Genomic DNA, 27,827 nt, shown 5'->3' on the forward strand with positions numbered 1-27,827 from the left:
CATTTTTTCCCCATTTACTCCTAGCACTAACAGTTGAAAGTGACTGCAAGTAATAGCTAATTCTGTCCTCAGGCTACAGGAACTTCAGGTGGAACAGAACACCTGGGTGTCCCTGGTCCACTTAAAGCATGACTTTAGGTGTCCCTGGCATGACTTAAAGCCAACTGAATTCCTCAGGAGCAAGAAGCAATGGCCAAAGAGCCTGGTTTCCTGATCACTGTGGGAAGAAGAGAAAATCCAGCTGTAAAAGTGGGAAAAGTAGGAATTGCCCAACTGCTACAGCGAGTTAGTGATGCTGATATTTACCCATCTGCCACCCTCGCTGGATATCGGATCAGTTATTTTTGGTCCCTATATTCATTCAGCAGCATTCACCGGGTTAGAAGGCGACTCGCTCCACCTGACCAGACTGGGGAGAGCTCAAAAAGTGGGCGAAGAAACATTTCAGGAATTCAAATATTCAAATGCAAAGTCAAACGCTTTCAGCACTTTAAAAACTCTATTTGGTATGTGCCAAGTCACTGCTGGCATGGCAGGCAGAGATGTATAAAAAAGATTTCATTGACATTTAAATATATTTCTATATGAATGTCTCACAGAACAAAAAATAAAGTCTTTTCATCACAAATACTGCAGCATTAAAATAAACACTTACCAAAATAAACAATGAGTGATATACATATATATTTGGGGTGTATATTTTATATAATGAATCATATTGTTGCTTTAAGTCACAAAAGCACAATATAAATATGGAATTTCATGTGAACTCATTTTCCCTGTTGTAATAAAAATACATTCTTTACAATTAAAGTAAAACTAGTGCAAGTCCGTTCCTGCTGCTGCTGCTGTGGATTCAGTCCGCTGGAGCCCATCACTCATGTGGCACTTCATACTTAAAAATGACACTGAAGATCTTCCCACCCAGCCGCTCAGCCAGCCAGGAGTTTTTGATGACAGCAAGTTTGAGGCTTTCGCACTTCAGAGCCGCGTAATAATTCGTGTGGATAGCACGGCCCATCCCTTCAATTATAACCAAGTCCGTCTTCCGCTCCCGGACCAGCACGGCCAAACCTTTGTCTAGGCGGCTGCAACGAGATGTAAATGCGTTGCTTAGAAATGCTAATGAATTGCTACTCTTTAGGAAGTTAGGTACCGAGACCCACCTCACATGCCAGAAGCCTGTGTGGCCTGCAAGATAGGACAGCCATGTGCACAGTAGTGCCAGACCTAGTGCTAGTCTTCCTATCAAGGGTGGTTGTGAATGCCTACCCATCTGGTTACTCTTTTTGGAAGGCCATCCTGCTTCCCCAATTGTATACTGTTCCTTTTAAACAACGGATTCTAACAATATAGGAAAGTGAAGGAAGCTAAAAATTCCTTCTAGCCCAGTCTGGGAAACAATAATGAAGAACTACGAAAGGACAAAGTAGCCTCTCTCGCAGGCCTCATTTAGCTGACCTCCTGTTTTCTCAAGTCAGGCTCAGAACCCCAGCTGTCACCTAAACACATGGCAGAGGACTGAGTGAGTACAGATTTTCCAGTAACCGCTTCACAGAGACCGAGGTGTGCCAAGACCACAACAGGAGGGAATGAAAAGCAAACGGTGCATTGGCTCTGCAAACAGCGGGACGTTTGATCGTGTGGAGGGGTCTGGATGTTGCCCAGGAAGAAGTCACGCACTGGAGGTACTCAGATTCCTCCTCAGCTTAGTAGAAAAAACCCTGCCTCTCTGCACCAAGTTCAGAGCTATGCTTTAAGACATGTATAGTACTAAGCAATGAGCACATGCAATAAGCAACAAGTCTGACTCTTGGGAGTTCATTTCCCTTCTCTCTGGCTATTCAGTGGTGAGGAAGGAGGCTCAAGCGAACCTTACAGCAGACAGGAGGCTACCATTGTTGTGAAATGCAGAGCATGGGCCACGGCAGCTCCAGCTGTCATTAAACAGCACTGTTGCACAAAGGAGGTTCAGGAGAATGTCATTAGCTGGGCCACTACTAGCACTTCCCCGCAAAAGTCAGGCTGGCATTTACAAAACAGGTTGTTTGGGGAGAAGTTCTATCTTGAAAGCTTTCACTTCTGCTATTTCAGGACATGGCAGTAGTTGTGCAGTAGGACCTGCCCAGTCCCACTGCTACTGGTCTGAAAAGCAGAAGAAACTAGTCTGAAAAGCAGTTTTGAAACTTTTTGATAAAAAAATTAAGAGTTTTGATCTGCTCTACTAGCTTCTGAGAAAGCTGCTACTTTACAAACAAAAGGCTGATCCACACAGAGCTTCCTTTAAAGTCAAGAAACTTTTGGCCTACTAGGGGTGCACCAATAAAGATTTTTTGGGCTAATGCCAATTATTAACAAACCATATCTGCTGATACTGATCTGATTGCCAATATGCAGCTGGGCAGCTTGGAGAGCTGTGTCCGGCTGGTAAGTCTGTTTTTGGGGGGGCAGACTGAGGCTCCCGTGGTGAGAGGGAGTGGGGCTGGGGCTGCCCAGCCGAAGCTGCCCTTGCCCTGCGCACAGATCTGGGGGGCACATGCCTACCATGCCTCCCCCCGGGGCTGTGCGCAGCAATGAGACACCCCTTCCCAGACAAGCCCCTGGCTCCGTCCCACGCCCAGCTCTACCTGGGCAGTGCCTGCCCCACTCCCTCCCTCACCATGGGGGGGGTCAATCAGACACTCCCCACCCCATGCCCCTGTCCCCCCAGCAGACTTATCAGCCAGATGCTGCTCTCAAAGCTGCCAGGCTGGCCACGTGCATGTGCACAACGTTTATCAGTGACATTATTGGCCACATCAGCCAAAAAAAAGCCAATTGCTGATAATGTTGCTTTTCCTTTTATTGATGCCGATATCATACGGACTGGCATATCAGTGCACCTCTGCCTGCTACAGCTGCACTGCAGTTAATTCCATGCTAAATATTTAATTCCTGTAATAGCTGTATTTTTAAATGGACATTTCAGAGCAGTTTAGGATTCTAAGCCAAAGCTTTCAGTAATTTAAACCACCTGCAAGACTGATATTACACTTCTATTAGAAAATGGAGACTATTAAAATGAAAATGACTGACAGGAAAATGTCTGACAGCCTGTAGGGACTGATCAGCTATTACCCCATCTTTTCAACAGATCTGAGCAAGGATCAAAATGATGTTGAGGAAAGGCTTTGTAGAGAAAGAGATGAAGGAAAAGGGGACTGAGGACAGAACTTCAGAGCGAAAGAAATGCAGAATGTGTCCCATTACATTACACCCATGCCGGTTTTTCAAAAGCAAAGGGCAGAACAAGTTCACTGTATATTTCACCAATTTCTAAACTTACCTTAGATCTAAACATGGAGAACTTGAACCTGTCTGGACCAACAGCAGCCTCTCTTCCTTCAATGCAGACCTAAACAAATAAGCAATTTTCTTACATGGCCATCTAAACATATAATCATGCAAGCTGGAAGTCTGGTAACAAGGCAGCAGCACCCGAGGTCATAAAGCTGTAGGACCACTCTCAATATTTCCTCATGAAACAATTCCACTTTGTAAGGAATACATGAATACTGACTGGAAAAGGACTGTAGATGCTTCTGTCCCCCGATTACGGTACTTGCTGGAACCCAGTGTGTTCCAGTCCTTGTCTCCAGGTATATTCAAGTATTGCAGGCAAAATGGACAGTTGCTAGCATTTCCTTGGACAACTAGGTTGCATCGTTCAAGTCTAACAAGGACCTCTCAGACGCAAGGTGAATGGCCATTTCTCTTGCTTCGTTATTCCAAGAAAGCTTTTCATCTGACATCTTTCAGAACCAGACTACTATCATGGAAGGGCACTAAACTATTAATAGTTTTTTGGATTGCTGTATCATCCTTTGATTGATTTCAAGTTCTCCTTTTCAGGCATTAACCAAATGGGGTAGAGTACAGGCTGTGTGTTTCTGGAGATTTTCTTTCATTAACGTTTAAGAGGGAGACACGAACACTTTGAAACCTGTGAGTATATTCTACACATTCAGCACTAAAAAGTGACTGAATATTTATTTGCCCTCTTCCCAAGAGGTAAGAACAAATCCATTCTAAATCATGGGTAAGTGCTTTTAATGTTAGCAGTCATCTTATCTTGACACAGTTTAAGAAAAAGGGAGCAGGAGTACTTACTGAATAACTGAATCCATTGCTGCTATTTTCTCCGTTACGATTAGGGATTCACTGTAGGTAACATCATTTAGGGCAGGACCAGAGTTACAAGCCAATATGACCTGCAGCAGAGAGATGAGAGTTTCACTGGTCGAATCAGCAGATAATCAGTTTACAACTTTGTTCAGCTGTGTAACTGAAATCCACAGTCAGCATCAGAAAAGGGAGAGGTGGTACAGACAGAACCTACATAAAATCAAATCTCTTTAAGGTTGAAATAGTTTTAGTGACCCCTGCCCTGACTGCCTTGCCAATTTATGGTTTTGCAATAACATGATCAGGTTTTTTGCACAAGTCACCCAGAGGAGAAAGACTGCACACACAAAAATACCTCCCCCTCCCCTTTTAGAGCTCAGGTTTGGTATACTGAAGCAGTGGTAAGTGCCACTAGCGAGCCCTCCAGGCAGTTCCATTAGGGAGCAGACTCACCTCTGTGCCGCTAGAGAGCAGCTCTCTGACAAAAGGGAAGACTCCTAAAATGATGTCTATTCCACTGTTATCTGCGAAAATTAAGGCACATTTGTGAGGGGGGCCCTCCTGTAAGAGAAAACCAGTGCATTCAGGATTAAGGTGCCAGTTCTTAGGTGCTCAGTGACTAATTTGTGATAACTATCTGCAGAGGTTCCAGTTAAAAACCCTAGGTTCCCTGAACCATGACGCTCGTGGCATCATCACCAGCAGGACTCCTGCTGGCTGGCTTCTGTTGATCGGGGGGTGATGCAACTACTCTGCCAGAAAAAAAAAGCTTGCTGCTACCATATGCTGTATCCCTACTTGGGAATCTATCATTACAGTTATTCCTGTATACTGACGGGAGCAGCAGCCCTGTAATATTGGCAAGCCCTTGGTAGCAGTGCAGCTTGTGAAAAAGACTATACTGGCAATGCTGAAAACAGAAAACCTATCCGAATGTACAAGTACAGCAAGATTTGCCTAACCTATTAGCATAGCCTTTAAAGCAGACTTGAATGACCCTAGTCCCTTAGAGACAGCTCCTTCAGAGTCGTGAGCAATTCATCCTAGGTCTGCCAACCAAACCAAGCGTGGCAGTTAAACATGTCAATGCCTGCTTAGGTCAGAGGCTATACAGTCCCACCATCCATATTATTCTGGGCTGGTACTAGGTACTTAGAGAAAAGGCAAGAGGGCAAGGATTTTTTAGTGATGTCTTTTATTGGACCAACTGCATAGTTGGGACAGATTTAGACAAGTTTTTGAATGCAAGATATTCTTCATGAGGTCATTACAGGAAAAGCTTGTTTCCTGTTTCTATGGCCCCTTTACATTAGTTCCAGTTTTAATGCTAAAAAATGTAAAACCCAAGCTTATGGTACTGCAATTCCCACTGAGGACAGTAGGTTCATTGTGAACCCCTGAATGATCCAGCTTTCTACCTCCTAATCAAAGCCACAATCAGGATTCAAATGTTAAAAAGCAAGGTCACAATAAAATATCTTCCAAATTAATAAACACCATATAAATGTGATAATTAATTAGAGAGCTTTTTGAAGATAAAAGTATACACCATTAAGACACTGGTTACACTGATGCAGTTGAAAACAAATTAGGGTGATTTTTATAACTAATACATGCACCTAAGTACATGATTCACTAGTCACCTTGGACTAGTCATACCTTTAGTCGATCTAGCCACTCATTGTAGGAATCTTCTAACCACGGGCGCTCTGTAGAACAGATGTAAGACTAATGAGTTAGTCATTCTCTTATAGTCACTTTTTCCAACATAGTTCTAGTGAGTATGTATGCTCACAACCTGTGTAATTGTGTAAGCCGCATGAAACATCAGGACAGGGTTCCATGCATGTGCTTAGATTTCAAAGAATTTGAATGCAGCATACTATTTTACTATGCAGTTAAATAGTAATTCTGTCTGCTCAACAGGCTATTGCCCTGCTAGCCACAACACTGGGGGCCATTACACCAGTTCTCAGCTAGACCTAAAAAAACCCATCAAACCAGAATAAGCCATGCAAGATCATCCCCAGAGGCACACTATTGCCTCTCCTGTGCTAATCATGATGCCAGCTTCCTGTTTAGAGTTGCTAAGCAGGGAGAACAGTGTAGGACCATCTAGTGTAGACTAGAGAATTAGCATTCAGGGGAGACATTTAAGTGTTTTGCCAGAGGGAGGAGGTGGAGGACAGATTCTTACCCACATATTGTACTAAGAAGAAATGGGTGCTAATACCTTTGAAACAGATATGGCAGCATTTCAATGAAATGCTATCTGTATTTGGGCGATTGCTAGACATTAACAATCTTAATGATTTTTCTGAGCAGCACAATTCTTCCCCCTAGACAACTTCTTGCCCCCTCTAGTCTTCCCTTAAGTTGCCACAGAATGTTCCCTGTACCTTGCAATTTTGACTTTGCTTCTTCAAATCCAAATTGTGTCTCAGACTCCAGAACACTGAAGCAGAAGAGAAAGATGAATGACACAATGTTAGGCAAGGTTATCCTGTACAAATGTACTGTCCAAATAGCTTTTCAGCTGAATAAACATGCTATACGAGTCAGGGATTTTATACATTAATTCCAGCACGTGTGTACAGAGACCCACTGTCTGAACAATAGCTTCTTTGTATTAGTTTTAAAACTGAAAAGCTCAAAGACATTATACAAAGAGATCATGGACTAAAAGGGAAGAAAAAAAAGCCTGCAATGATGCATTAACACTGTATCCTAAGCTAAAACAGAACCCCCAAAAAACCCAACCGTGACTTGTTTTTCATTCTCCTGTAGATGTAGTTACGCTTTGGGACGTTCAGAAAAGTTCAGAAAATGTTCTTCATTACAAATGCTGATGTGCAAGGCACCAATTTAGTTTTTGGTACTGAGTGATTATTTACTAAATTTTATAATGAAATTAAAGCCTTTAAAAAATAAATGGGTTTTAAATATATTGCGTTCTATTATAGCAGCTGGACACTGATGGAAGGAACTCCAAACAACCAACTGGTGGTATGGCTGACATGACTGCTTCAAGAATATAAGACAACCTGGTTTAATTTTAAAAGATGTTGCAGAGCTCTGTCTTTATTTCCACACCCCTGCAGGCCTCTGCCTGATGCTTCACAGATCCAGGAAACTGATTCCAAGAGGGCTCCACTCAAGAAGCAGACAGTCTGTCCACTACTTGTCTCTTTTTACATAGCATTTCCTGAGACAGGTACATAGGAGCATGTAATGCAAGGGTGAGCAAGATACAGCCTGCAGGCCAGATCCAGCCCACCAAGGGATTTTATCCCGCCTGCGGCAGGTCCCTTGTCCCCCTTTCTCCACCCCCCCAGGCCAGGTGCAAGGAGCAGCCCAAGCCACGGTGCCTGTTGCTGGACCCATCTCCAGGCAAGAAGCAGGGCTGGGGCAGCACAGCAGCTAGTTGGACTCACTTCCCAGCTTATTCTGGCTGCTGCTGTCAGTCTCCGTCACTGCCACTGGACCCAGCCTTCTTGCCCGGAGACCTGAGCCCATCCACCCTACACCTACTGCCAGGGGCGCCAGATGAAGTGGTCAGTCAGGTTATTCCATAGAGACCAACCCAAAATCCATATGGGCAGGGTGCACTCAGCTGGGTGGATGGGATGGCGCAGGGAGTGGCGTCCAAGAGCAGGATGGGCAGCTGGGGCCAGAGCTGGGAGCAGGATCACTGGGTGGTGACAGTGTGGGGCCAGGGCTCGGGGCAGAGCCCTGATCCACTGCCTGCACATCCCCGAGATGGGTGCTGGTTCCACAGGTAAGGGCGTGCAGGAAGTGGATTGTAGCTCTGCCCCGGGCCCCAGCCCTGCAATCCCAATCCCAGCCCCACCTGCTCAACCCACTCCCAGATGCCACTCCCCATGCGTCTGCAACCCAATCCCATCCACCCAGCTAAGCTCAGGGCAGAGCCACTGAGGGAATTTTGTTTTGGTGAGCTGTTGCAGACCTGGGGGTGCAGTGGGGACGGGCTGCTGACAGCTCACCAAAACTCCTTTAGTGGCCTTCCAGCCCCAAATAAATTGCCCACCCCTGATACAATGCACATCCAGAATGCCACCCAGCAAAATAATCTTGCTAGGTTACCTTATGGATTTCAAAGAAAACTACTGTACCTATGTAGTCAGGCCCCTTAAACTAAGAGCAGTTAGACACTCAAAACAGGTTTCAAATTGGAATGTCTCTTTATAAAAATGGCTTATTAAACAGGAGAGACTAAAGAATAGGTTTCTTTTCTAAAAATGTGGGGAGGAGAAGTAAAATATGTTAGGCAGGTTTGAACTTCAGCAATTACATTTCAGCCAAACATTAACTGATTAGGGTTGAATCTCTTCAGGGATGGAGAAAGAGAAAGGAGTTATTGTTAACTATAACCGAATGTCTCAAAAAACACGCGTGCTCCATTGTTCACCAAGTTCTTCTGGGTTTAGATGGTGGTCTCTTCAATACCAGCCCCACAAGAGCAAAACCTTGGGAGACTGGTGCTGGGGAAGCAAAAATACTTTGAGAAAAGTCCTGCATATAACAGTAAAAGTTTAGATTGAGATTCTCATTGTCTCCAAACAAGTTCACTCCTCTCTAAATTATATCCCACTGAATGGATATGGAGCACATAATACCAAGACAGCTGTGGGTAGCACAGAACAGCAGCAAGAACATAATACAGGATACTAAGTTAAGTGGAACACATACCCAAAGCAGCACTAATGATGTCTGCTACAAGCAAAATGGCCAGTGTCAATTGTGAATCTCTCCATTACTTCAGACATTCACAGTGACGTCTGCCAGTTTTAAGGGGTTGGAAAGTGAAATTTGCTGCACTGCAATAAATCTTGGGAATAAACAACCAACATATGATTTGTATGATATGAATAAGGTGAAATACAAAGTATTTGATTAAAAATGGACTGGTGCAGTAAAATTTATTAAAAGGAAAGAATAGGATATTAAGTGTCTTAAAATGTTTTTTTTTAAATGTTCAACACCTACTCGGAGACTGCTTTGGCTCCCCAGTCAAAGACATTCCCTGCAAGAAGTCCTTTCACCAGAGCAAGCTGCCTCTCCTTCCAGTCTAACGAATCCAAAGATTCTATTACGCCTTGAAAACATTTTAACGCTATGCCATTTTCTTTCTGCTTTATCTGGAAAAAAAAAAAAAAAAAGAAGATGCAAGATGCTGGATTTACAGATGAAAAGTTCTTACCCAGCACTGATCGTCTCAGTCCCACCTTCAAGCATTCTCCTCTAGGTTCGCGGCCTCTAATGAACCAACGAGTTACTGTTCTCAGCCTGCTTAGTATGAACAAGAAAAAAAAATCTCCTTGGATTCTGATACAAAACTTAATTCATGCTACGGAAAAAGCAAAAACTTTCAGTAGCCCAATAAGTGTTACTTTTCTGGACAATGACAGGCATGTGGATTTTAGTTAGCAGGAAAAGATAACGTTAAATAATCCATCAAGAACACCACTAACAAACCACCTGGGAATACTGCATTTACCCAAATATAAGAAGATCCTATATTTAAGACCACCCCCGTCCCAATAATTGGATTCTATACAATGAAAATTAAAAAATTTGTTATATTTTAAGATGACCCTACAATCATTTTACATTAGTTCCCCATAACCATTGTAGTGGGAAAAGCAGTGACAGAGGGACAAGCAGCAGGGGAGACAGTTGGAGGGTAGGCAGTAGAGGGTAGGAGGTGGGGGGATGGATGGCAGAGGAAGTGGTGGTGGGGAGCAGTGGGGGGGAGAAAGGCTGCGGGCAAAAGAGGCAGTGCAGCTTGACCCCTGCCCGTCACCCCCTGACAATATGTCCCTGCCCACAACCACTTGTCCCCCCTGTGCCTGCCCCCCCATCCCATCCCCCTGCCACTTACCCTTGCTCTGGCTCCAGCAGGCTCTCTCCTCACTGCAGCCTAGAGTATGTAGCATGTGTTTGCTCTGGCACTAGCTTAGCCCTGTAGCAGCGGCAGCAGCTCGGATTAGGCCTGAGCAAGCATAAGCAGGGGTGGGGAGGAGGAAGGGGCAAGCAGGGCAGAGGGGGGCTGAGTCTGTGGGGAGGGAGGCAAGTGGGGAAGCAGAAGCTGCAGGGGGTCAGAGGGTAAAGGCGGGGGGAAGAGGGAAAACAGGCAGCAGTTGTGGCTCTGGCCCCCAAACCCAGATCAGGGCCACAATGGCAGCTGAAGCCTGTTATCCCCTGCCACACAACCCCACCTTGTACTCAAACTCTAAGATGAGGGTTTTGGAACGCACATTTAGTGAACATTTAGTTTTGACCTGGAGTATGTTAGCCACAATTAATTTACAGGTGCATATGCTCCTATGGCTGCAAAACAATCTTTAACTTACATGTTTATCCATCCCATAAAGCAAGAAAGACCTACCTTTGAATAGGGATCTGGAAAATTGAATTCATTTAGACAGTGTTCCCTCGTATCCAACAAACTCCTAACTGTTAAGGTGCCATATGCACTGAAAGAAGAAGAGAGAGAACAAGTCAACTACCTCACAGAACAAAAAAGAATTTCCCTGCCCTTCCCCTTGATCTTCAGGATTCAATTCCTATAAGTGAACCCACAGATGCCATGTTACTAAACTCTTTATATACCAGACCAGTGGCTATTGGATCTGGGCTCCCACAGCAGGGAAACTGCAACACAGAGGGGGCAGGTTCTTATTTCTAAGTGGAAAGGTTGGTGAAATCTTGAATAATACCTGAACAAATAATATTGTTCTTACCGCTTTTAACACGAAATGCACTATTTTGACTCCTTCACTTTTCCCATGTTGTAAAAACCAATTTTCTTAGTTTAATTCTAGCAGCCCTAAGTAGTTACACCAAATCAGTTAGCTAGGATCTCACAGCACAGGAGCTGGTAAGCTAAAATTCATTAACATGAAATTTATCCATGGTGATACATGTTCACTGTGCATATAAGGAGAAAGTGCACAAGTACAGGAGTCACTGCAGCGTGGTGACAATCAGCTGAGGTTGGAATCTAGAGGTCCTTACTTTAAGGAAGTGATATGTGAAAAGTCAGACCACCCATCTGCAATACAGCAAGAAATGGGGGCCAGCACTGAACTAAAAAAGTAATTAGTATTTGCATTACTTGCATTACTCAAAACTCCCGAGCATCAGCTGCTCAACGTTTGGACTACAACGTTCAGAAACACGTGCCTTTGGTTAGGTTAACCGACAGACAAATAAGAGAACGTTATCTTTGGTCTTGGAGACCATCCTCGTTTGACTTGGATTTCCTATTATGCAGAATATGGTGCTTCCTGGTTGTAAGTGTGAACAGTTAGAGAAAGCTATTTGGTGTCTGCTAATAGCGTCTCATATCATCTTTAATGTTACATTTTGGATGCACACTTTTGTAAATGTGGTGTGCATGTTACAAAGTAGCAGGCTGACTGCTCCAAAACCTGCACATTAAAGCACATTTAATCAATCACATCCCAGTTAACTGTACTACCTGGAGACTACCTGGTGGGGGACACTTACAAAGGCTGCTGTCTCAGAGTCTGGAGCTTATTCCAGTACTTCTGTTGAAACTTCTCTGCTCGCTCGACTGCATCAATGGAGTCTGGCTGACTGGCTGCAGCACGTTTTGCTACCTGGCAGTGGAAACATGGAGATTGGACCGAAGTTGGCAACGCCTTCTACCTTCATTTTCAGGGTAATTCAAGAAAGACTAAGTGACTGAAAGCTCAGGCTGGGAAATACTTGATCTCTCTGCTGTAGTGCTCAGTCACTGCCACATCATGTCACAAAATAATTTAGGTTCTTGCTCCCCCCGCCCCTCCAAGAATCTAATTTTAGTTAGACGGAAACACGACCACAAGTTAAATAAAAAATTAAAAAACTACTGCCTAACTTATTGAGAGAAATGTATTCTAGATAATTGCAAAAGCTTAAAAAGGTTCAAATAAAATATTCTAGTTTGCTGCAGTATATTCAGATCATCTGCTGTCTGGTTAACACAATATTTAGTTAATTATTTTTATAGTAATTACATTTCTGATATAGATTAAGTTGATCACTGTGGATACCCTACTTCACATGTACTAGCACTCAATGACCAAGTGAAACAAGATCAATTAAGAGAACTTTTGTGATTTTGCTTCCTACCAAGCCAATTCATCCTTCTCTAATTCACATCTGCTTAGACACAAAACTGCATTGGGACTCTTACCCCATCCAAAGCTTCCTCAAAGCAAGTGAGCCAGTATTTTCTGGCCATGGCGTCATCTGTGAGGTCAACTGTGTCAGGGATGTATGTGGATGGGTCCTGTAACAACGGCAGGTTAACAAGTGGTCGCTCCAACCGATCCATTTCGAACATATCAAACTAAGAGGTGATGGAATAAGAGAGAGCGAGAGAGAGAGAGAGAGAGATCAGATTTCTGAATTAAACCAGTGCAAACAGGCCAATCTAGATGAACTGACCTATAACAGGAATTGCCCACGAAAGTAACACTCCACAGTACTGATAAAGAACAAAAGGCTACAACTGTCAAGACAAAGCTTTGGCACCTTGAGGGGTTAGCAAAATCAAAACCATTCTAGTAATACATCACTAAACTTGTTCTTTGACTCTCCAAATCTCCTGATACTTGCTCCCAGTATCAAGAGCAGGAATAACAGGAGGGAATTTTCCCAAGAAGAATTCCAAGTGCCCAAGCTTTGTTTAGAAAAACTTCCATTTCATTTTAGCTCTTCTGGTTATATGCTGCCCTTCCCTAGAAACGTTACGCTTATGTAAAGCAATGTTCAAGGGTAAATTTTTAAGAACAGGCACCACCAGTAGGCACATAATTCCAAGTTGAAATCCCACTGTACTCGCTTCCAAAAAAAGTAAAGCAGTCATCAATCAGAAGATGGCATTCCAAGATTTGGATGACATCTCAGTGTTATTTGCAAGTCTGTGTGAATACCTAGACTTTTCCTTAAAATGTAATAAACAGATAACCTGTTAGGGATGACGACCTGGAAAGACAGGAAGAGCACACCACATGCTGGCCCCAAATAGCAAATTAGACCAAGAGGTCTAGTAAACTCAAGAGTGTATTTATGCATTTCCCTGGCAAAACCAGAGGACACTGAAATACATGAAACAGTTCAAGGAGCTGAACTAACTCCATTTACTGCTTTTGGCTTTAGCTATTCCAATGATTACAGAAGACAGCTATGCTTTGCATTCCTTTTGATGTTTGTAAGTGCTTGGCTCAGTTTTTGAGCAACAGACTACTAAGTTCATGTATAAAATGGATGGCACACCTGTTGGCCTTGTTCACAAACATATATTCATGCTCAACTTAGCAGATCAACTGTGTATGAAAATAACTGATGTGTAAATGCGTTGTCAGAAACAGGAATTATGGGCTTGATACTCAGCTGCTGTTGTTGGGTAATTTTTGGAAATAAAAAAATGCCAAGCTGTGAAGCTACTTATCTGAGATCGGGAGCTGTTATATTTGACATGGGTTGAGTGTCTGCTCACCTCCAAACCTGCATCAGTGAGGCAGCTCTCTTAAAGAGACTGATTTCCTTCACACTGATGCCTCTCACATGATCACACTACGGGCTTACAAAACCCCGTATCTTATGATGTTCAGTCTCTTAATTAAGGATCGCACACAGAATATAATAGAAATCTTATACATATAATGATGCGAGCTGTTTATTGCTCACTGAAATGGCTGTTAGCGTATATTTCACTCTTTCTGAGCAAACTGTTCTTTTTAGTTGGTGTCATGAGACTTCTCCTCATGCAACCAATAGAGAAATTCAAACCTAAAATACAGCGCACAACGTACGTCATCTGGTCTAGAATTTCTTTTAACTGATCTTTAAGTCTGGATCCAACATGACAAGCCATTTAAATAAAAATCTCTCTGAGCATAGGATCATGATTCCGGCTCTGCGAAGCTTGGGTCCCCGATTCGATTCGGTGGAGATGTGGCCCAATTCGGCGGCTGAATCTCTGAATCCGAATTGAATCAGAGGACCCTTTAATCTCTCCGAATTCAACTGGAAACCTCCAAGTTGATTTGGAGATTCAGACATAGGCACAGCTTTAAATGTTTTTTCTATATACCTCTAGGTAGCAGGTGGCTTGTGATCGCTGCGATGCTGGGGCAGATGGAGCGTCCCACAGGAGCGCAGGGGGCTCCCTAGCACGCTCGGCAGAAGACCCAGAAGTGGACTGGAAGCATTCCTGGGTCTGCCGGGGAGAGCGTGGAGGGGGGCCCCCTGCAACCCCCTGGCTCAGTGACTGGAGCCTCCTGGGTCGGGGGGGACGGGACGATGACACCCAGGATGAAGCATCCCACAGGATGTACTTCCGGTCCGCTTCCGGGTTTGCTGCTGAGCATGCAGGGGCACCCCCGCACTCCTGTGGGATGCTCCATATGCCCCAGCATTGCAGCGATCACAAGCTGTGCCTGGTACCTCGAGGTATGTAGAAAAAAAACTTTTAAAGCTGCATCTATGGCTGATTCTCCGAATCGAATCTTCGGATTCGGCCAAATGGAATCAGAGACAGCGATCAGAATCAACGAACTGAATCACTGTCCCCAATTTGGGCCAAATCCAAATTGAATAGTGCCCGTTTCACACACCCCTAATCGTTATTTGGTGTAACATATTTCACAGTGTATATAGGTCGATACACTGTGTAGGTTGACCTCCAGCTTTCCAATTTGAATAGTAAGGATTTTCATAGGCACAGTATATAAGTTGGGGCCAGGCTCAGCTGGTGCATCCTCATCCCTTGCAAGCGGCGCTGCTGGCACTGCTCACAGGGGATGGAGCTGCACCAGCTGAGTGCTGAGCCTGTCCCTATCTCCCGTGAGCGGCGCGTCCCCAGCCAAGTGCTGACCCCAGCCCCGACCCTGTCCTCTGCAAGCAGCACTGAGCCCAGCACTGCTTGCAGAGGATAGGGCTGGGCTCGGCACTTGACTGGCACAGATCCATCCCGTGAGTGGCACTGCCTAGGCCACAACCAGTACAACTTGCAGGGGATGGGGCCACGCCACCTGAGTGCTGAGCCTGGCCCTGTCTGGTGCAAGTGGCACTGCTGAATGCTGAGCCCAGCACTGCTCACAGGGGACAGGACTGGGCTTAGGTGGCACGTCCTCAGCCCCTGCAAGCCAGGCACTGCTCGCACAGGATGGGGCAGAGTTGGGGTTGGCTGGCGCTGCCTCATCCCCTGCAAGTGGCACTGGTACAGCCCAGGCAGTGCTGCTTGCAGGGGATAGGGACGCGCCAGCCAGGTGCCGAACCCAGCCCCATGCCCGATTTTTTGATGTGGCATGGTGTATTAGTCGAGTTTGATTTTTAAAGACCCCAAATTGGGCTTCAAACCTTGATTTATACACCATGAAATACAGTAAATAATTAACAACACATTTCACTGCCTGCTCTGTATGATACTCTTTCTTACCCATGGGACAATCATATCTTTGATTATAGCTGTAATCTTTGTTTGTAATGGGATTTTTCTGTGCAACTCTAGCAGATGAAGGAAACCGAATTTGTATTTAGGCACAATCACAACATTTATTATCTTTGCACAGGGCACTGGTGATGGGTCAAGCTGGGGAAGCATTCAAAAGCAGCTTTGCAGGTTTTCTGCAAACACACAATGAACTACTCTGAAGAAGCTTCACACAGAGGTTGAGCAGATTCATTTTTTAAAAAATGGAAAACTAGCCAAATATAGGATGCTACTTACTGAAAACTGGAAGGCGATAAATCAGTGTAGGATGAAGTAAAAGGAAAATTTAAAAAAAAGACAGACATGAAAAGCATCAAACATGCTAAACAGTAAAATACTGCAGACAGACACAGAAACACACACTGAGTGCCACAAAAACCCTTCAAGTCATTTTCCCAAAGCGTTTCAGCTGGCACAGTGTAAAAAATTTGGCATAGGTCTACAATGCAGTCCTTCTGCGATTGGCTCTAACTAAAGGGCAATAGAAAAAGGAAGGGTGTAAAAATATCAAGAGCCAGAGGAAGAAGTGGAATTGTGGGAAAATTTCCTCTGCTCATGGTGTGCAGTGCTTGAGTGAGCTCTGAGTCCTTATGGAAGTAACAAAAGGAAGTACCAAAGCACGGCATCATAGCAATGACGCCATATGGCAATGTGTAGACGTGCCCCTAGAGCAGTCAGTCTGTGGTCTACCTTTGAACATGGACTGCAGTCAAAAGGTAGGTTGTGTTCCCTTCAGGCCCATCGCATCTGCCTGGCCACACACCCCCTGCCCACGGTGGTCCCAGGCTGGTCTCCACGGAGACCCCACCAGCCTGCTTCATCAGGCAACCCCAGACCACTTAGGGAGTTTTGGCGAGCTGTTGCGAGCCAGGTGGTTTGGGGAAAGGGGTCCATGCTGATCCAACTTGCAGCAGCACATCAAAACTCCCTAAGTTGACCTCCAGGCCTGGGCTAGAAGTTATCACACCAAAGTACACGGAAGAAGGGCTCAGTTCCTCCAGATTTTGTGTGTCAACAGCTTAAGCTCTCATTCTCTACTCTGGAATAATGTGTTCTACAATCCTGTGCCACTTATCTCCTGCATCCCTCTGCTACTCATGCCTTTCTCTCTCATGCTCCCTAAGTACCATCCTAATTTGATCCACTTATTCTTTCCTACCATCCTTAAAATGCATCTGCCTGAACTTTTGGGTTCAAATAAGATAAAGAAAAGCACCCAGCACTTTAAAAGTACGTATTAAAGTCCTTTTGGTACATGGCTTGGAGCTGGGAAGCGGCTGGGAAAGCAGGTGGGAAGCTGTTAGTTGTACTGTTTCTCAAGTCACATGCAGGTTTTAAACTGTAAATTGGGCAAGCCACTGTTTGCTTTCAGGAAGGCAACAACTTACCGTGCCACTCCTTGTACGCTGCATGGGGCAAAGATCGGGCGAAGTGCTCATGAGGCCAGAACTCCCAGCATAATTCTCTCCCCAGCTGTACTGGTTGGGATCTGGAGGAAGAGAGGTAACAAAAGGCCATAAACTAATAGTAAGGCTACTTACACTGTGACTGATTCTAATGGCAACATGCCTCCTTGTAAGTGTATTTTATTTCTTATTTAACAGGTGAGAAATGCAAGGGAAACAGCTGTAGAAACTACAGTTTTTAATGACAGAACAACTAACTAGTTTGGGGGGCAGTGGAAGGGGCTAATTATTTCTTGACTTGAGGGAGGGGCCAGAGAACCTAACCTTCATTCCTAGTATTAAAACTAGGAGTTAGAGAGCATCCCCATCTTTATACAGCTCACAAGGGAGCATCAGTGGTTAAACTTTTCTGACCCTTCTCAACTTGCACACTTAGAGCACTTCTCCTGATAAGAATGCATTAGTACAAGTTACTTGTGCAAACTTCTTTAAAGCTAATTCTAGGAAGAAAAGGTTCTCATATGATGGATGCACTGAAGGCATGGTGTGCAGCAGAGGGCAACAGAGGAAGCATACTTGCTGTGGCCAGGGATTCCTAGCTCTGGTCCCCAACTCTACAGAACCTTTACCTACATAGTGAACTTAAGAGTGTCTCTATCCCCACCCCCATCTCTAAATGGGTAGGAAAAGTCTAATGAGGTTTAACTTGTGTAAAATTTCAAATGTGAGTGGCTCGTCTGTACACTACTCCCAGAGTGATATAACCAGAAGGGGGGCAGGGCAAAACAGGGCTTTCTCTGCTCCAAAGGCAACCTGTAACATCTTCACTGAATTCACAGCCTGGCCTGACTGGAGAAGAACTGTATCCTAAGCCTAGCTGTTCCCTCTGCTTTTAGAGAGGAGACAGCTCTTGGCACAGATGCAGGAGTAAAAGCCAAAGCTTCTGGCCTCTCAAAGGGGAGCAAAGGGGAGCAAGGAAATGGTGTGAGGAATGCACTTGTCCTTGCCAGAAGAACAGAAGTGACCATTTAAAAACATTATGCCGTTAATGCCAAATGTATTTAATTAGCCAACGATTGACATGCAGCCTCCTGCAAGAAGCTTGGACGTCACACTGAGGTTTCAAACACAGCAGATACAGAACATAGCAATGCTGTACTTACTGTCTTGTTCAGCTCCTTTTAAAAATGCCCCAATGGCTCCCAGGTAGCCTTCATGTCTCAGGAACAATGCCTGAACCTCTCCCTGCCACAATATGAAACATTGCATTTGGATGGCCCCTGATGGCTGGCATGCACTTTGTCACTAATTCACACTTAAGCATTATAGACAAACCGGCTTGAACGCTTTTGATATTTTATCCATGCTATATTCTAAAACATTTTAATAATTCATCGGGTGTTTGATATGTGCCTTTAGCATGTGCTACTGATACCCACCATCTTGACAAGGCAGCTCAGGAAGACACCTGGAGGAGTACAGTGGTTTCTTGTTCTAAGATTGAACAGCCATGGAGCTGTAGAGAAGCCAACATCTCAGTACAAAAAACACCGTAACATCCCAGGGTTATTCAGCTCCCTTTGCTCGAAAGGGCTTGAAACAAAAGGGCATCTGGCAGTGTGCATCCCAGACATTGTAAAGCCATTACCCTAATTTCCTTTTCTTTCCTCCGTTTTGCTCACTATTGTTTTGCTGGCTTTCGAGATCCAAGAATAAGATGGCTTTTCCATGCAAATGTAGGAAGCCTATATGCACTTCCCCCCACCCCGATTTCTTCACTCCCTCCCCACACCCACTCTCATTTGTCAGCACCATCCCCAGCACAACAAGAATATTCAGGGAGAATTGGGAATACTTTATTAGCAGCAAAGTTCCCATTTCCTCAGTAACAGAGGAAAATCTTAAGGGATTTGCAAGTGAAGAGACTAAATGGCTCCATTCTAAACTGAAGAACATGACCACTTGCTAGAGAGAGAGGATCAAGGATGACTTCATAACTCAGTCTAAGTCAAAAAACCTGTACCCTTTGATAAAGCCTGCTCCTATTCTATAACAAGGAATTGTGTGGGTGGGATAGAACAAAACCCGAGATAAATGAAAACTAGGTTCATAAGACCCCACCTGGGAGCATTAAGAAGAGAGTCGAGCTTTGAAGCCTAGGCATCCATGTGCTATTAACTTCATAAAAGCACCACAATGATGAATGCTAATCTCTCCAGTCCCTGCCTTGTGTCAAGCTGACAACATATAACAAATGTTGGCTTGGAGCATCATTTCACACTCAAAAAAACTTCAGAACCAGGGTTCTGCACAAAGGGAAGCCATCAAAAGTTTGTGGAGGTTTTTTTTTGTTTGTTTCTGAAGTTCTTTCAGATACCAGCCTTCCTTGAAAGAATGGCAGTCGGTATTTCTTACAAGATATATTACTTGAGTTATCTCAGAGGAATAATCCCATCCTGAAAAAGGAGGAAGGAGTTAAGAGGGGTGAAATCAGCATAAGAAACTGCATAATTTCTACAACAGGCAAGGATTTAATTAAAAAAAAATACTACTACTACTAATTAAAAAAAAAAAAAAATCAATACTGAACAGCTACAGGGCAATTGAGCTAGTTTAAGAAGACTCCAACTGTTTTACACAATCTCTCTCTATAAACAGCTCTTGATTTCCAAAAACCGCATGGCTCTAGCAAGTTGCCTTAGATCATTAATCACAGAACACCCCTTATGCATTAATCTGATCACGTTTCCTTTTTGCTACACTTGAAACTAACAGCATATTAAAGTTTCCCAGCAGATACCCAAATGTGTTGGACTGCTCCTGGGGCAGTTTAATCTTCAGTACCTTGGAAAAGAAGTTAATACTGTAGGTGATTGTGCGCATGGTAACTGGATGACCCCGAATAAAGAATCCTCCAAAATAGATTTTGTCTAGATTATGGAGCTTCGCATAGAGGCAGGCAAGCTGACCAATGTCATTGCTGATCATGTGCAGTAAGCTCTTTGCCATATCTTCTTTAGAAAAGTCTAAAAGAGAGCAAAGCATATTAAAGATGGCTGAATACCGCTTAAGCAGACACTGTATTCTTATAGACAGACTACAGGAAAAACTTATTCCTGAAATAGTTTCACTGACTTCATTAGACTGACTAAAAGAGCAATGAACTTGGCTTTACAATTTAGGAGACAAAAGGAAATTCAGCCCTCTTTACATACTGTCCATTCACTTTCAAAGGGGGATTAACACAGGTAATTTTATGGCACTTGGGCCCCTGTGTTGTGGTGCTCTTTTTATTCAACAGAATGAGCACAACTTCTAACGAAGAATGAATGAGCCACACTGATAACTTCCTTCACTTCAAAGTGCTTCATAGATTATATACAGAACACAGCATCATTAGCATGTTACAGACAACAGTGAGGAGAGAAGAAATTTGGCTGCGGATACTGTAGCAAGCCTCAAATCTTAGGCGAAGTGCCCCTTTGAGGGATGCTATAGGAAGATAAGCACATACACTGCAAACTGCAAGAAGTCAATTCATTACTTCTTAGATAACGTGTGCTCAACCTCCACTTTCCTAATGCCAAATCTTTGGACATGTGGGGAGCCCCAGGCCCTGCACACTAGATCTGGCACCCGATTCCAGCCCACAGAGCCAGGTGGAAGTGGTGCCAGACCCCCGGGACCCAATCCAGCCTGCAGATGAGCCCCATAACACTCATCTGCCCATGGGCCCAAAAGGCCCACTATTTTAGATGGCCTGAGGCTGAGGTCAGCCCTTCCAGGACTTGCAGGTTTCAGCACGGTGGGTGTTTCACCATGTATGCAGCGCATCCTAGGACAGTTAAATATTTAGGGCCTTCCCAAAGCCAATGACTGCCACAGGTCTCTCTCTCCAAGGGGAGGTGGGGAGGAGAAATCACTGCTGGGTTTTTTAAGTTAATACAAATATTTTCTCCTTCCTTCCCCAAGTCTCTGCATCCCTGCTGCCATAAACTTGAAAAGATGACCACCACAATGCCCTGTTTGAGCAGGGCTAAAACAGTTCCAATTTGGGACTGGATTCTGTGGCTATACCGGCTCCCCAACCCAGACAGGAAAACTCTAGAGCAGGCTTGATTATGATCAGTTGAGGACCTAGAGCACGCTATGCAAAAGGACAAGTGGTATAGGGGTTTGCTGTAGCATAGGCGGCTAACCAAGCACACTTTCTGGAGTGAGAGAGGACCCTCAAATCTTCAATGAAGATATGGCTGCCTCCATTCCTCTCCACCAGCTAGAAAGGAAAACTGAAGAACTGGGGCAATAGAAACAGCATTACTTATAATGAGCATCCTACACCTATGCACGAGATGGGGAAATTGGTACTGAATGTTTCATGGCAACAACATTCCCTTTCCTATCAGCATCTGGAAGAGCAAATAGGAAATTTGTACAATCAGCAAACACTCATGGCAATGAGGAAAGTATTACGAACTAGGAAGCAAGTCTCTGGCAAACCTTGTCTGTGTTGGTACCTTTATCTGCTGTGGCAGATTTCCCAAAGCTGCTAGCTATTAGATTTCCACTTAGACCCAGCGTCTGGTAGGCCCCTCCATACACATCTTTCACCAGCATGTCTACATTTGTGTGCTGTCCCTTTGACGCAAGCTGTAGCAGTTCATCAAATTTCTGAGGAAAAGAAGCAAATACCATTAACTCCAGGTTTCTTGGATGGCCAGGAATCCAATCCAAAGGGTGACATTTGGCAGCACCTTTTACTGAACACAGTATTTTTAAAAAAGAGCAACTTCTGCCAGTGGGGGTTATCTCAGGTTACTGGGCCCAGCTACCCAGTGCACTCTTAATGCAGAGCATTGCCACCTTTTATAACAGTCGCTCACAAGCAGTCCTCTCCCAGTCAGGCCCCTGATGTTCAAAAGAACTTTCCCTGGAAAAATGGACGTGAGGACAAGAGTATAGGTTAAACTATACTCCAAGCTTGTTTGCTTTTCACTTCACTTGCAGACAACTTCTGCCCAAGACTAGCACAGGCTTAAATTAAACCATAATGTGCCACATCCTGACCTCAGACACACCCATGCAATCCCAATAGAAAAAGCTTAAAACTTCCCTTCAAATAGGACTGCATGAGCATAAGCAGATAGAATCTGGCCTGTCACTAGATACTTTGGATTTTATTATGTTTCAAAAATCAGATTAGCAAAAAAAACCTTAGCTCAGCACCCTTCAACTCACTCAGATTAGCAGGATAACATGTTCCTAAATAAACCGCACTCAGGCCCATAAGAACAATGCTGGATAAACTTCATATTCATTCTCCTTTCTTCTTCCATCCATTATAACTTGAAGACTGATACAGTTAAGCAACCCTTAAGACATCAATGCAAACAGAAGCCTGTCACAAATGTAGCCTCTGTTATCAGCTATCTAGGATGGAAATCTAAATGGATTAATACTACAAATCAGCAAGATCAGGTCTTTCTGGGTCAGAGAAAAATTAAAAATAATAAAGTAGTATCTGTAAAGATTGCCTTATCAGAAGTAGCATCACTAAAAAAAATATCCTTGCAGTGGACAAGGCCTTGTCCGGGCTATTCACTTTAGCTGTGAACTCTATTAAAATTCCCCCGCCCCACACACACTTTGAAATCCAATATAAATGAAAGGACCTGTTGACACAGCACCAGTCTTTTAAAGGGACAATATTGCCAATATAAGCTCTTCCCTTTTGACATTTTCTGGATGGGTTCATGATATGTAACCATATCTTCTGTGACACTGCTGACATTTAAAGATACTTATTTAAGCCACATGGATGTTTGGAGACAGAAAAACAACAGGATTTAATTATATGAGATAAGCAGAATGGCACCAGATCAGATTGTGATACAGCAGATTATCCTCTGGTAATCTTAAATGTCTTGAATCCCCTCAAGAGCTGGGGAGAGAAATGAGAAATCTCCCCAACTGCAGATTACTGCAATATTTAAGCTCTTTCTTCTCTGCAGAGTGAGCACGTTAAACTTAAGTCTAGACTTAAGATTTGAAGACCAGACCAGTGATTCTTGAACACAAGATACACAAATAAATCAACAGATAGCCTGGATCGGACTGTATGGAGTCATACCCGACCAGAAAAACAACCCTTTGGAGTAAGACAGGGAAGTTGCCAGCTTCCCTCTTCACAATCCAGTGTCTACAAACCCCGCCCCACATGCTTTTGGCCTTTGTCACAGGACAGGCATCCTATTTTCTTGTCCCATTTCTAATGATGTTTACAGCTGGCACTTATGCATTTGCATTGCAAGAAGTGCCATCTCGACTCAAGGGTCCAGGTGAGCACCTTAACAGATAAGGCAGACAAGGCAGGTGAGAATGGAATATTTAAGATTAGCAATATTAAAAAAAATAGTTATTTCTATACTATGATGTCCATGTAGGAGCAGTGGTTCTTAAAAAAAAAATAGACTTGGAAATAAATGCTGTGCATAAGATAAAACCTGAATCTACTGGACTTTGAAGTGACATTTCATTTTCTGAAGCCAAGGCCTGCTCTTCTACAACGGCTATTGAGTGTGACCTGTGAGAAACTGTTTCATTAGCACCCTCCACTTCTCTCTATTCTTAAAAAGTAATCCGCAATACCTTGGTTTTTGTGAGTAAAGCTCCAAGACCCCAGAAAGTGCCCCCTCCGATTGAGCTCCCTCCAATCCATTCAAACTTGTCCTCCATTTCCACCTACCGGTCAAACACAATCGTTTTAGCAAACAGTTGTGGATATATTTGCAAAATGAGTATACACCAAATTATACATAAATTACACTACATATGCAGCAAACAATGAAGCGGTTTAAGAACCCTAGCCAAAATTTACTCTGTGCCCATGAACCAATTGTCCACTTGGCTGCCTCTCACCAGTGCAGAAGCGGATGCATTTCAATAGCCAGATTCTGGTAAGTTTAGAATTTATTGAGTAGTACAGCACACAAGAACAGCGTCTTCACACAGATTTGTACAGAGCACAGAGCAATCCTGATCAGACTCTCTGGGTGCTACCACAATACAATAATAAATAATATGCAATTCCCACAAACCAAAGTACATTCTCTGTTACATTTTCCTATTACACATTACATTGAAATCTCTCACTGCTCTTGTAACTTATTTTTTTCCCCTCTCACCCCGTTCTGGCAATTGATTGCCAGGGTTTGTCTGTCAATTTTTCAGTTTAAACCCATAACATTTACTGCTGAGCTCCTTCTCTACAGACCAGTGGAAAGAATTGACAAGAATAATTCCTATAATGGAGCAGCACTTCTTAACCACTATGAATGTGCAAACGGGTGGTCAACCTGGTTTAATTAAGAGACTGCTCTAACCACAATTTTACCAGGTGGTCCACTTTGTCTGTGATCATTTATCACTATTATAACCTAAAACCTTTTGATTTACTGTACCTATTTTTTTCAATACCCCTGGGACTGTGGCAAACAGTATCCCCCCACTCCAAAATGACCATTTTATAGGAGACCCTGAGACAGTTAAACAGGTATTCTTATTTCACGCAGCAGTGAACACCTGTGGTGGGTTTGCTTTCAAAAAAACAAAAAAAAATGTAAGAAACGTTGAAATGTATTCCTGTTTAAGATTTTTGACTTAAGCTCAGTACAGACACTGGACTGCTTTTCACAGGTTGTTGCCAAGTGTTTGGGCACTGTATGTTTGTCATCTGCAGTTGCTGCATTAGCCTCTTCAAGGAGAGGATTATTTTAATGAAAGGGGATGGGAGACGGTCAGTGGGAAGGCAAGTACAACACCTTGAAGTGGAAATTAACATTGGTGGGCTTCAGGCTCTTGGCATAAAACTAGACATCACCCGCAAAAAGACACAAAACATCAGTTTGATAGACCCCCATTCAGGCAATGCTTTCTCCAATTTAAGGACAGAACATTTTGTATGCACTAACAGTTAATCACGTTGTTTACTAGCTTACTCACCTTCACTATGGACACCCCAGAGCCAATGTTGACTAGCAAATAAGGGAAAATATTTGGGTGATTTGTTTGAAACCTGAATTCAGTATCCGAATCTTTCTGGTAGGCAAATACTTCATGTGGTATATTTGTTAGTACAAAGTTACATCCTTTAATTAGGCAGGTCATTACATCTTCTTTATCCACTCTAAAGAGAAAGGGAAAAAAAGTCACAGTCTCAACTACACTGTTTCAGGAATATTATAAAAATCTTATTTGTAGCGTAGCTAGAATTACAAATAACCAAAAGCACAAGAAAGCAGAAAAGCCATCAGCACTTGTACTGGCTTGGAGATCTGGACTTAAGAGCTAGATCCATAATGGGGCCAAAATACCTAGTCCCTGTGACAGAATTCACAACCCAGAGTCTGGCACCTAGGCCTCCTATGAAAAGCCTGAGGAAATTTTGTCACTTCAGGATAGGATTTACAATAATCAGCACAATGATCTGAGTCTTGCCTAAAGCAGTGAGTTAAGACATTGTGAAAATGATGATGCCAGGGTCTCACCTGAGGTGGAATATAGATCCTGGAACCATCTCCCCAAGGGAGATGTCTAAATCCTTTCTTTCAAAACATCACTACTCGGGAAGGTAGGGAGAGAAGTATACACCCGCCTTTTCTTACGTAGCTTGGTGGTTAGGAGACATTTCCCACATCCTGAATGAGTGGTTTTGAATTTCCTCCAGCAGAGGACAAAACTTAACCACATCTCCCACCTGCCAGGTGGGTGTACTAACCACCAGCCTATGAACTACTAAGCAGTTAACTATTGATATGATTTGCATCTACTGGAGCAGGGATCAACACCTCTGCCCTAATCAGGAGACTGGAAAGTCATATTCTGTTTCTCATCTGCTCTTTGGACAAATGGATTTTTAAATCTTTTCTGAGATGCAGACCAGCTTCAACAGGAAGGGTTAAGAATTTGCCCACTACAGACTAGCCTATAAGCTCAGCATGCACTAACTAGCCAATTAGTTCCCTGTCATCGCAGTGGAATAACATAGGCCAGTGGAAGCCAACCTTTGTGGCAGGCACGTTGAGCCCCACACCCTCCTGGAATTCTGCTCCAATTCCCTTCCCCTGCCTGATCTGCTGTTCCGTTTTCTACTCCCGGCCCCGTCTGCCACTGTGCTGTCTGCCCTCTCCCATATCTGTTGTGTACCATATACACAGGTTGCCCACTGGCCACCCTGGCATAGGCAGTGCTGTTGTCTACCCTGTTTTAACCTATGGCACACTGTAAGGCATTAGGGGATATTGTGTCTTGTAGTTGTGTGTTTGAGGAAGCAATTTCAGGCACTCTCATGGGTGCCTGATTGCTTGTGAATACAGAGGACTGGATTCCACAGTTCAGGAAACCTCACCAGTCCTTTGTTCCAAACTTGGTGGTTTTGGACTTGGGTGATGGCATCCTTTTGTGGCTATAACTCTTACATGGCAAGTAAATTTCTTCTGTATAGACAAGTGGTGGAGTCAGAAATCTCAATACAATAGTTACCTAGACTAAAGATTCACAATTCTTGCTTACAATTCCTGTAAAAGAATTCAAAGCATTTATATAGTGCATCAACTCATTCTGCTGTGCAATTCACTCTGAGATAGTGATCAATTTTTGGGGTGGGGAATCCACACCACTCCAGAAAGTGAATCAGAAGCACTGCTCTAACAGAGAATCTCTTGCCCACTGCTGAAATGCTGCCACTCCAGAGGCAAAAAAAAAAGAATCAAACTGCTTAACTTCACATATTAATGCTACATAGCAGACCAGGCCAGAAGGCAGAATTCTCATATGCAACTGAAACTTCAAGAGTTGCAATGTAGCAGAATATATTAGCAAAGCTGGAGTTTAGCCAAGACACATTGTGTCAGATTTGCAGATAGATTTCTAATGATCTCCATCATGTGAAAGATGAATGAACTATATTGGCACAGACACTGATTAGTATGCTGAGGAGATTCAGTACCAGCTCAGAGGGAAAGTTATCTCTTAATGAATTGCCAGCGTCTATTCCTGTAGCAGTTCATCATTCCTTGATATCTCCCATCCGAGCCCAGGCTTGCTGATCTTGAGTTCCTAATGCAGGGGTGGGCAACCCTGCGGCACAGGTGCCAGAGCATGGCATGTGAAGGCATTTTGCTTGGCATGTGTGCCTTACAGTAGACAGCAGGGAAGGGGGTGCCACAACAAGGACTGGACCTCTCGCAGCTCTCCCAGTGTCCACCCTGGCACACCAACATCATACAAGTCAAGGTTGTGGGTGTTTTTGGCACTCTCCCAAAAATGGTGCCGACCCCTGTCCTAAAGGATGCAGACTAACCTCTAATGACAATACTATTACTTAAAAAAACAACAACACTAATTATAACTTAGCCAGTTTCCACTTACTTTAATCCCAGCTTCTTCTCAATAAGATCTTTGAATTTATAGGCGCCACCCCCTGTGGCTTTGATCACTTTAGTTTCTGTGTTGACAAGATGGTCTTTAATGAAATCAAGGCAGGTTTCAATGTAAGTGTTTTCAAATTTAATGAAGTGCAGTCGAGCTGTGATCTCTTCCTGAACTGTGACTTCATATGGAGATTCATGTTCAATGTCCTTTAAAACAAACAAGCAAACAAAAAATCCACAACTCTAAGTATTTATTCTTTTTGGCTTCACATATTCTTTTCCTGATCGGTTTTAAGT

The 27,827-nt window shown here is 43.6% G+C and overlaps 1 protein-coding gene across 1 annotated transcript in view; it reads right to left on the reverse strand.

Moving 5' to 3' along the window:
• Window positions 1-480: 480 nt before the first annotated feature.
• PANK4 (pantothenate kinase 4 (inactive)) overlaps window positions 481-27,827 on the reverse strand; it is a 34,483-nt gene continuing 7,136 nt past the window's right edge. Inside the window, exons 3-19 of the mRNA XM_014610422.3 lie at window positions 27,529-27,737; window positions 25,102-25,285; window positions 23,749-23,841; window positions 21,618-21,771; window positions 19,945-20,126; window positions 18,264-18,345; window positions 17,083-17,183; window positions 12,389-12,544; window positions 11,698-11,810; window positions 10,574-10,661; window positions 9,172-9,323; window positions 6,564-6,619; window positions 5,824-5,873; window positions 4,618-4,725; window positions 4,150-4,250; window positions 3,326-3,394; window positions 481-1,088 (exon numbers count right to left, since the gene is read on the reverse strand). Of these exons, the coding sequence (XP_014465908.1) occupies window positions 875-1,088; window positions 3,326-3,394; window positions 4,150-4,250; window positions 4,618-4,725; window positions 5,824-5,873; window positions 6,564-6,619; window positions 9,172-9,323; window positions 10,574-10,661; window positions 11,698-11,810; window positions 12,389-12,544; window positions 17,083-17,183; window positions 18,264-18,345; window positions 19,945-20,126; window positions 21,618-21,771; window positions 23,749-23,841; window positions 25,102-25,285; window positions 27,529-27,737 (2,112 nt within the window). The 3' untranslated portion in view covers window positions 481-874. The remainder of the gene's footprint in view (window positions 1,089-3,325; window positions 3,395-4,149; window positions 4,251-4,617; window positions 4,726-5,823; window positions 5,874-6,563; window positions 6,620-9,171; window positions 9,324-10,573; window positions 10,662-11,697; window positions 11,811-12,388; window positions 12,545-17,082; window positions 17,184-18,263; window positions 18,346-19,944; window positions 20,127-21,617; window positions 21,772-23,748; window positions 23,842-25,101; window positions 25,286-27,528; window positions 27,738-27,827) is intronic.

This window comes from Alligator mississippiensis, chromosome 13 (genome assembly GCF_030867095.1).
Source record: "Alligator mississippiensis isolate rAllMis1 chromosome 13, rAllMis1, whole genome shotgun sequence".
In the NCBI taxonomy this organism is placed as follows: Eukaryota; Metazoa; Chordata; order Crocodylia; family Alligatoridae; genus Alligator; species Alligator mississippiensis.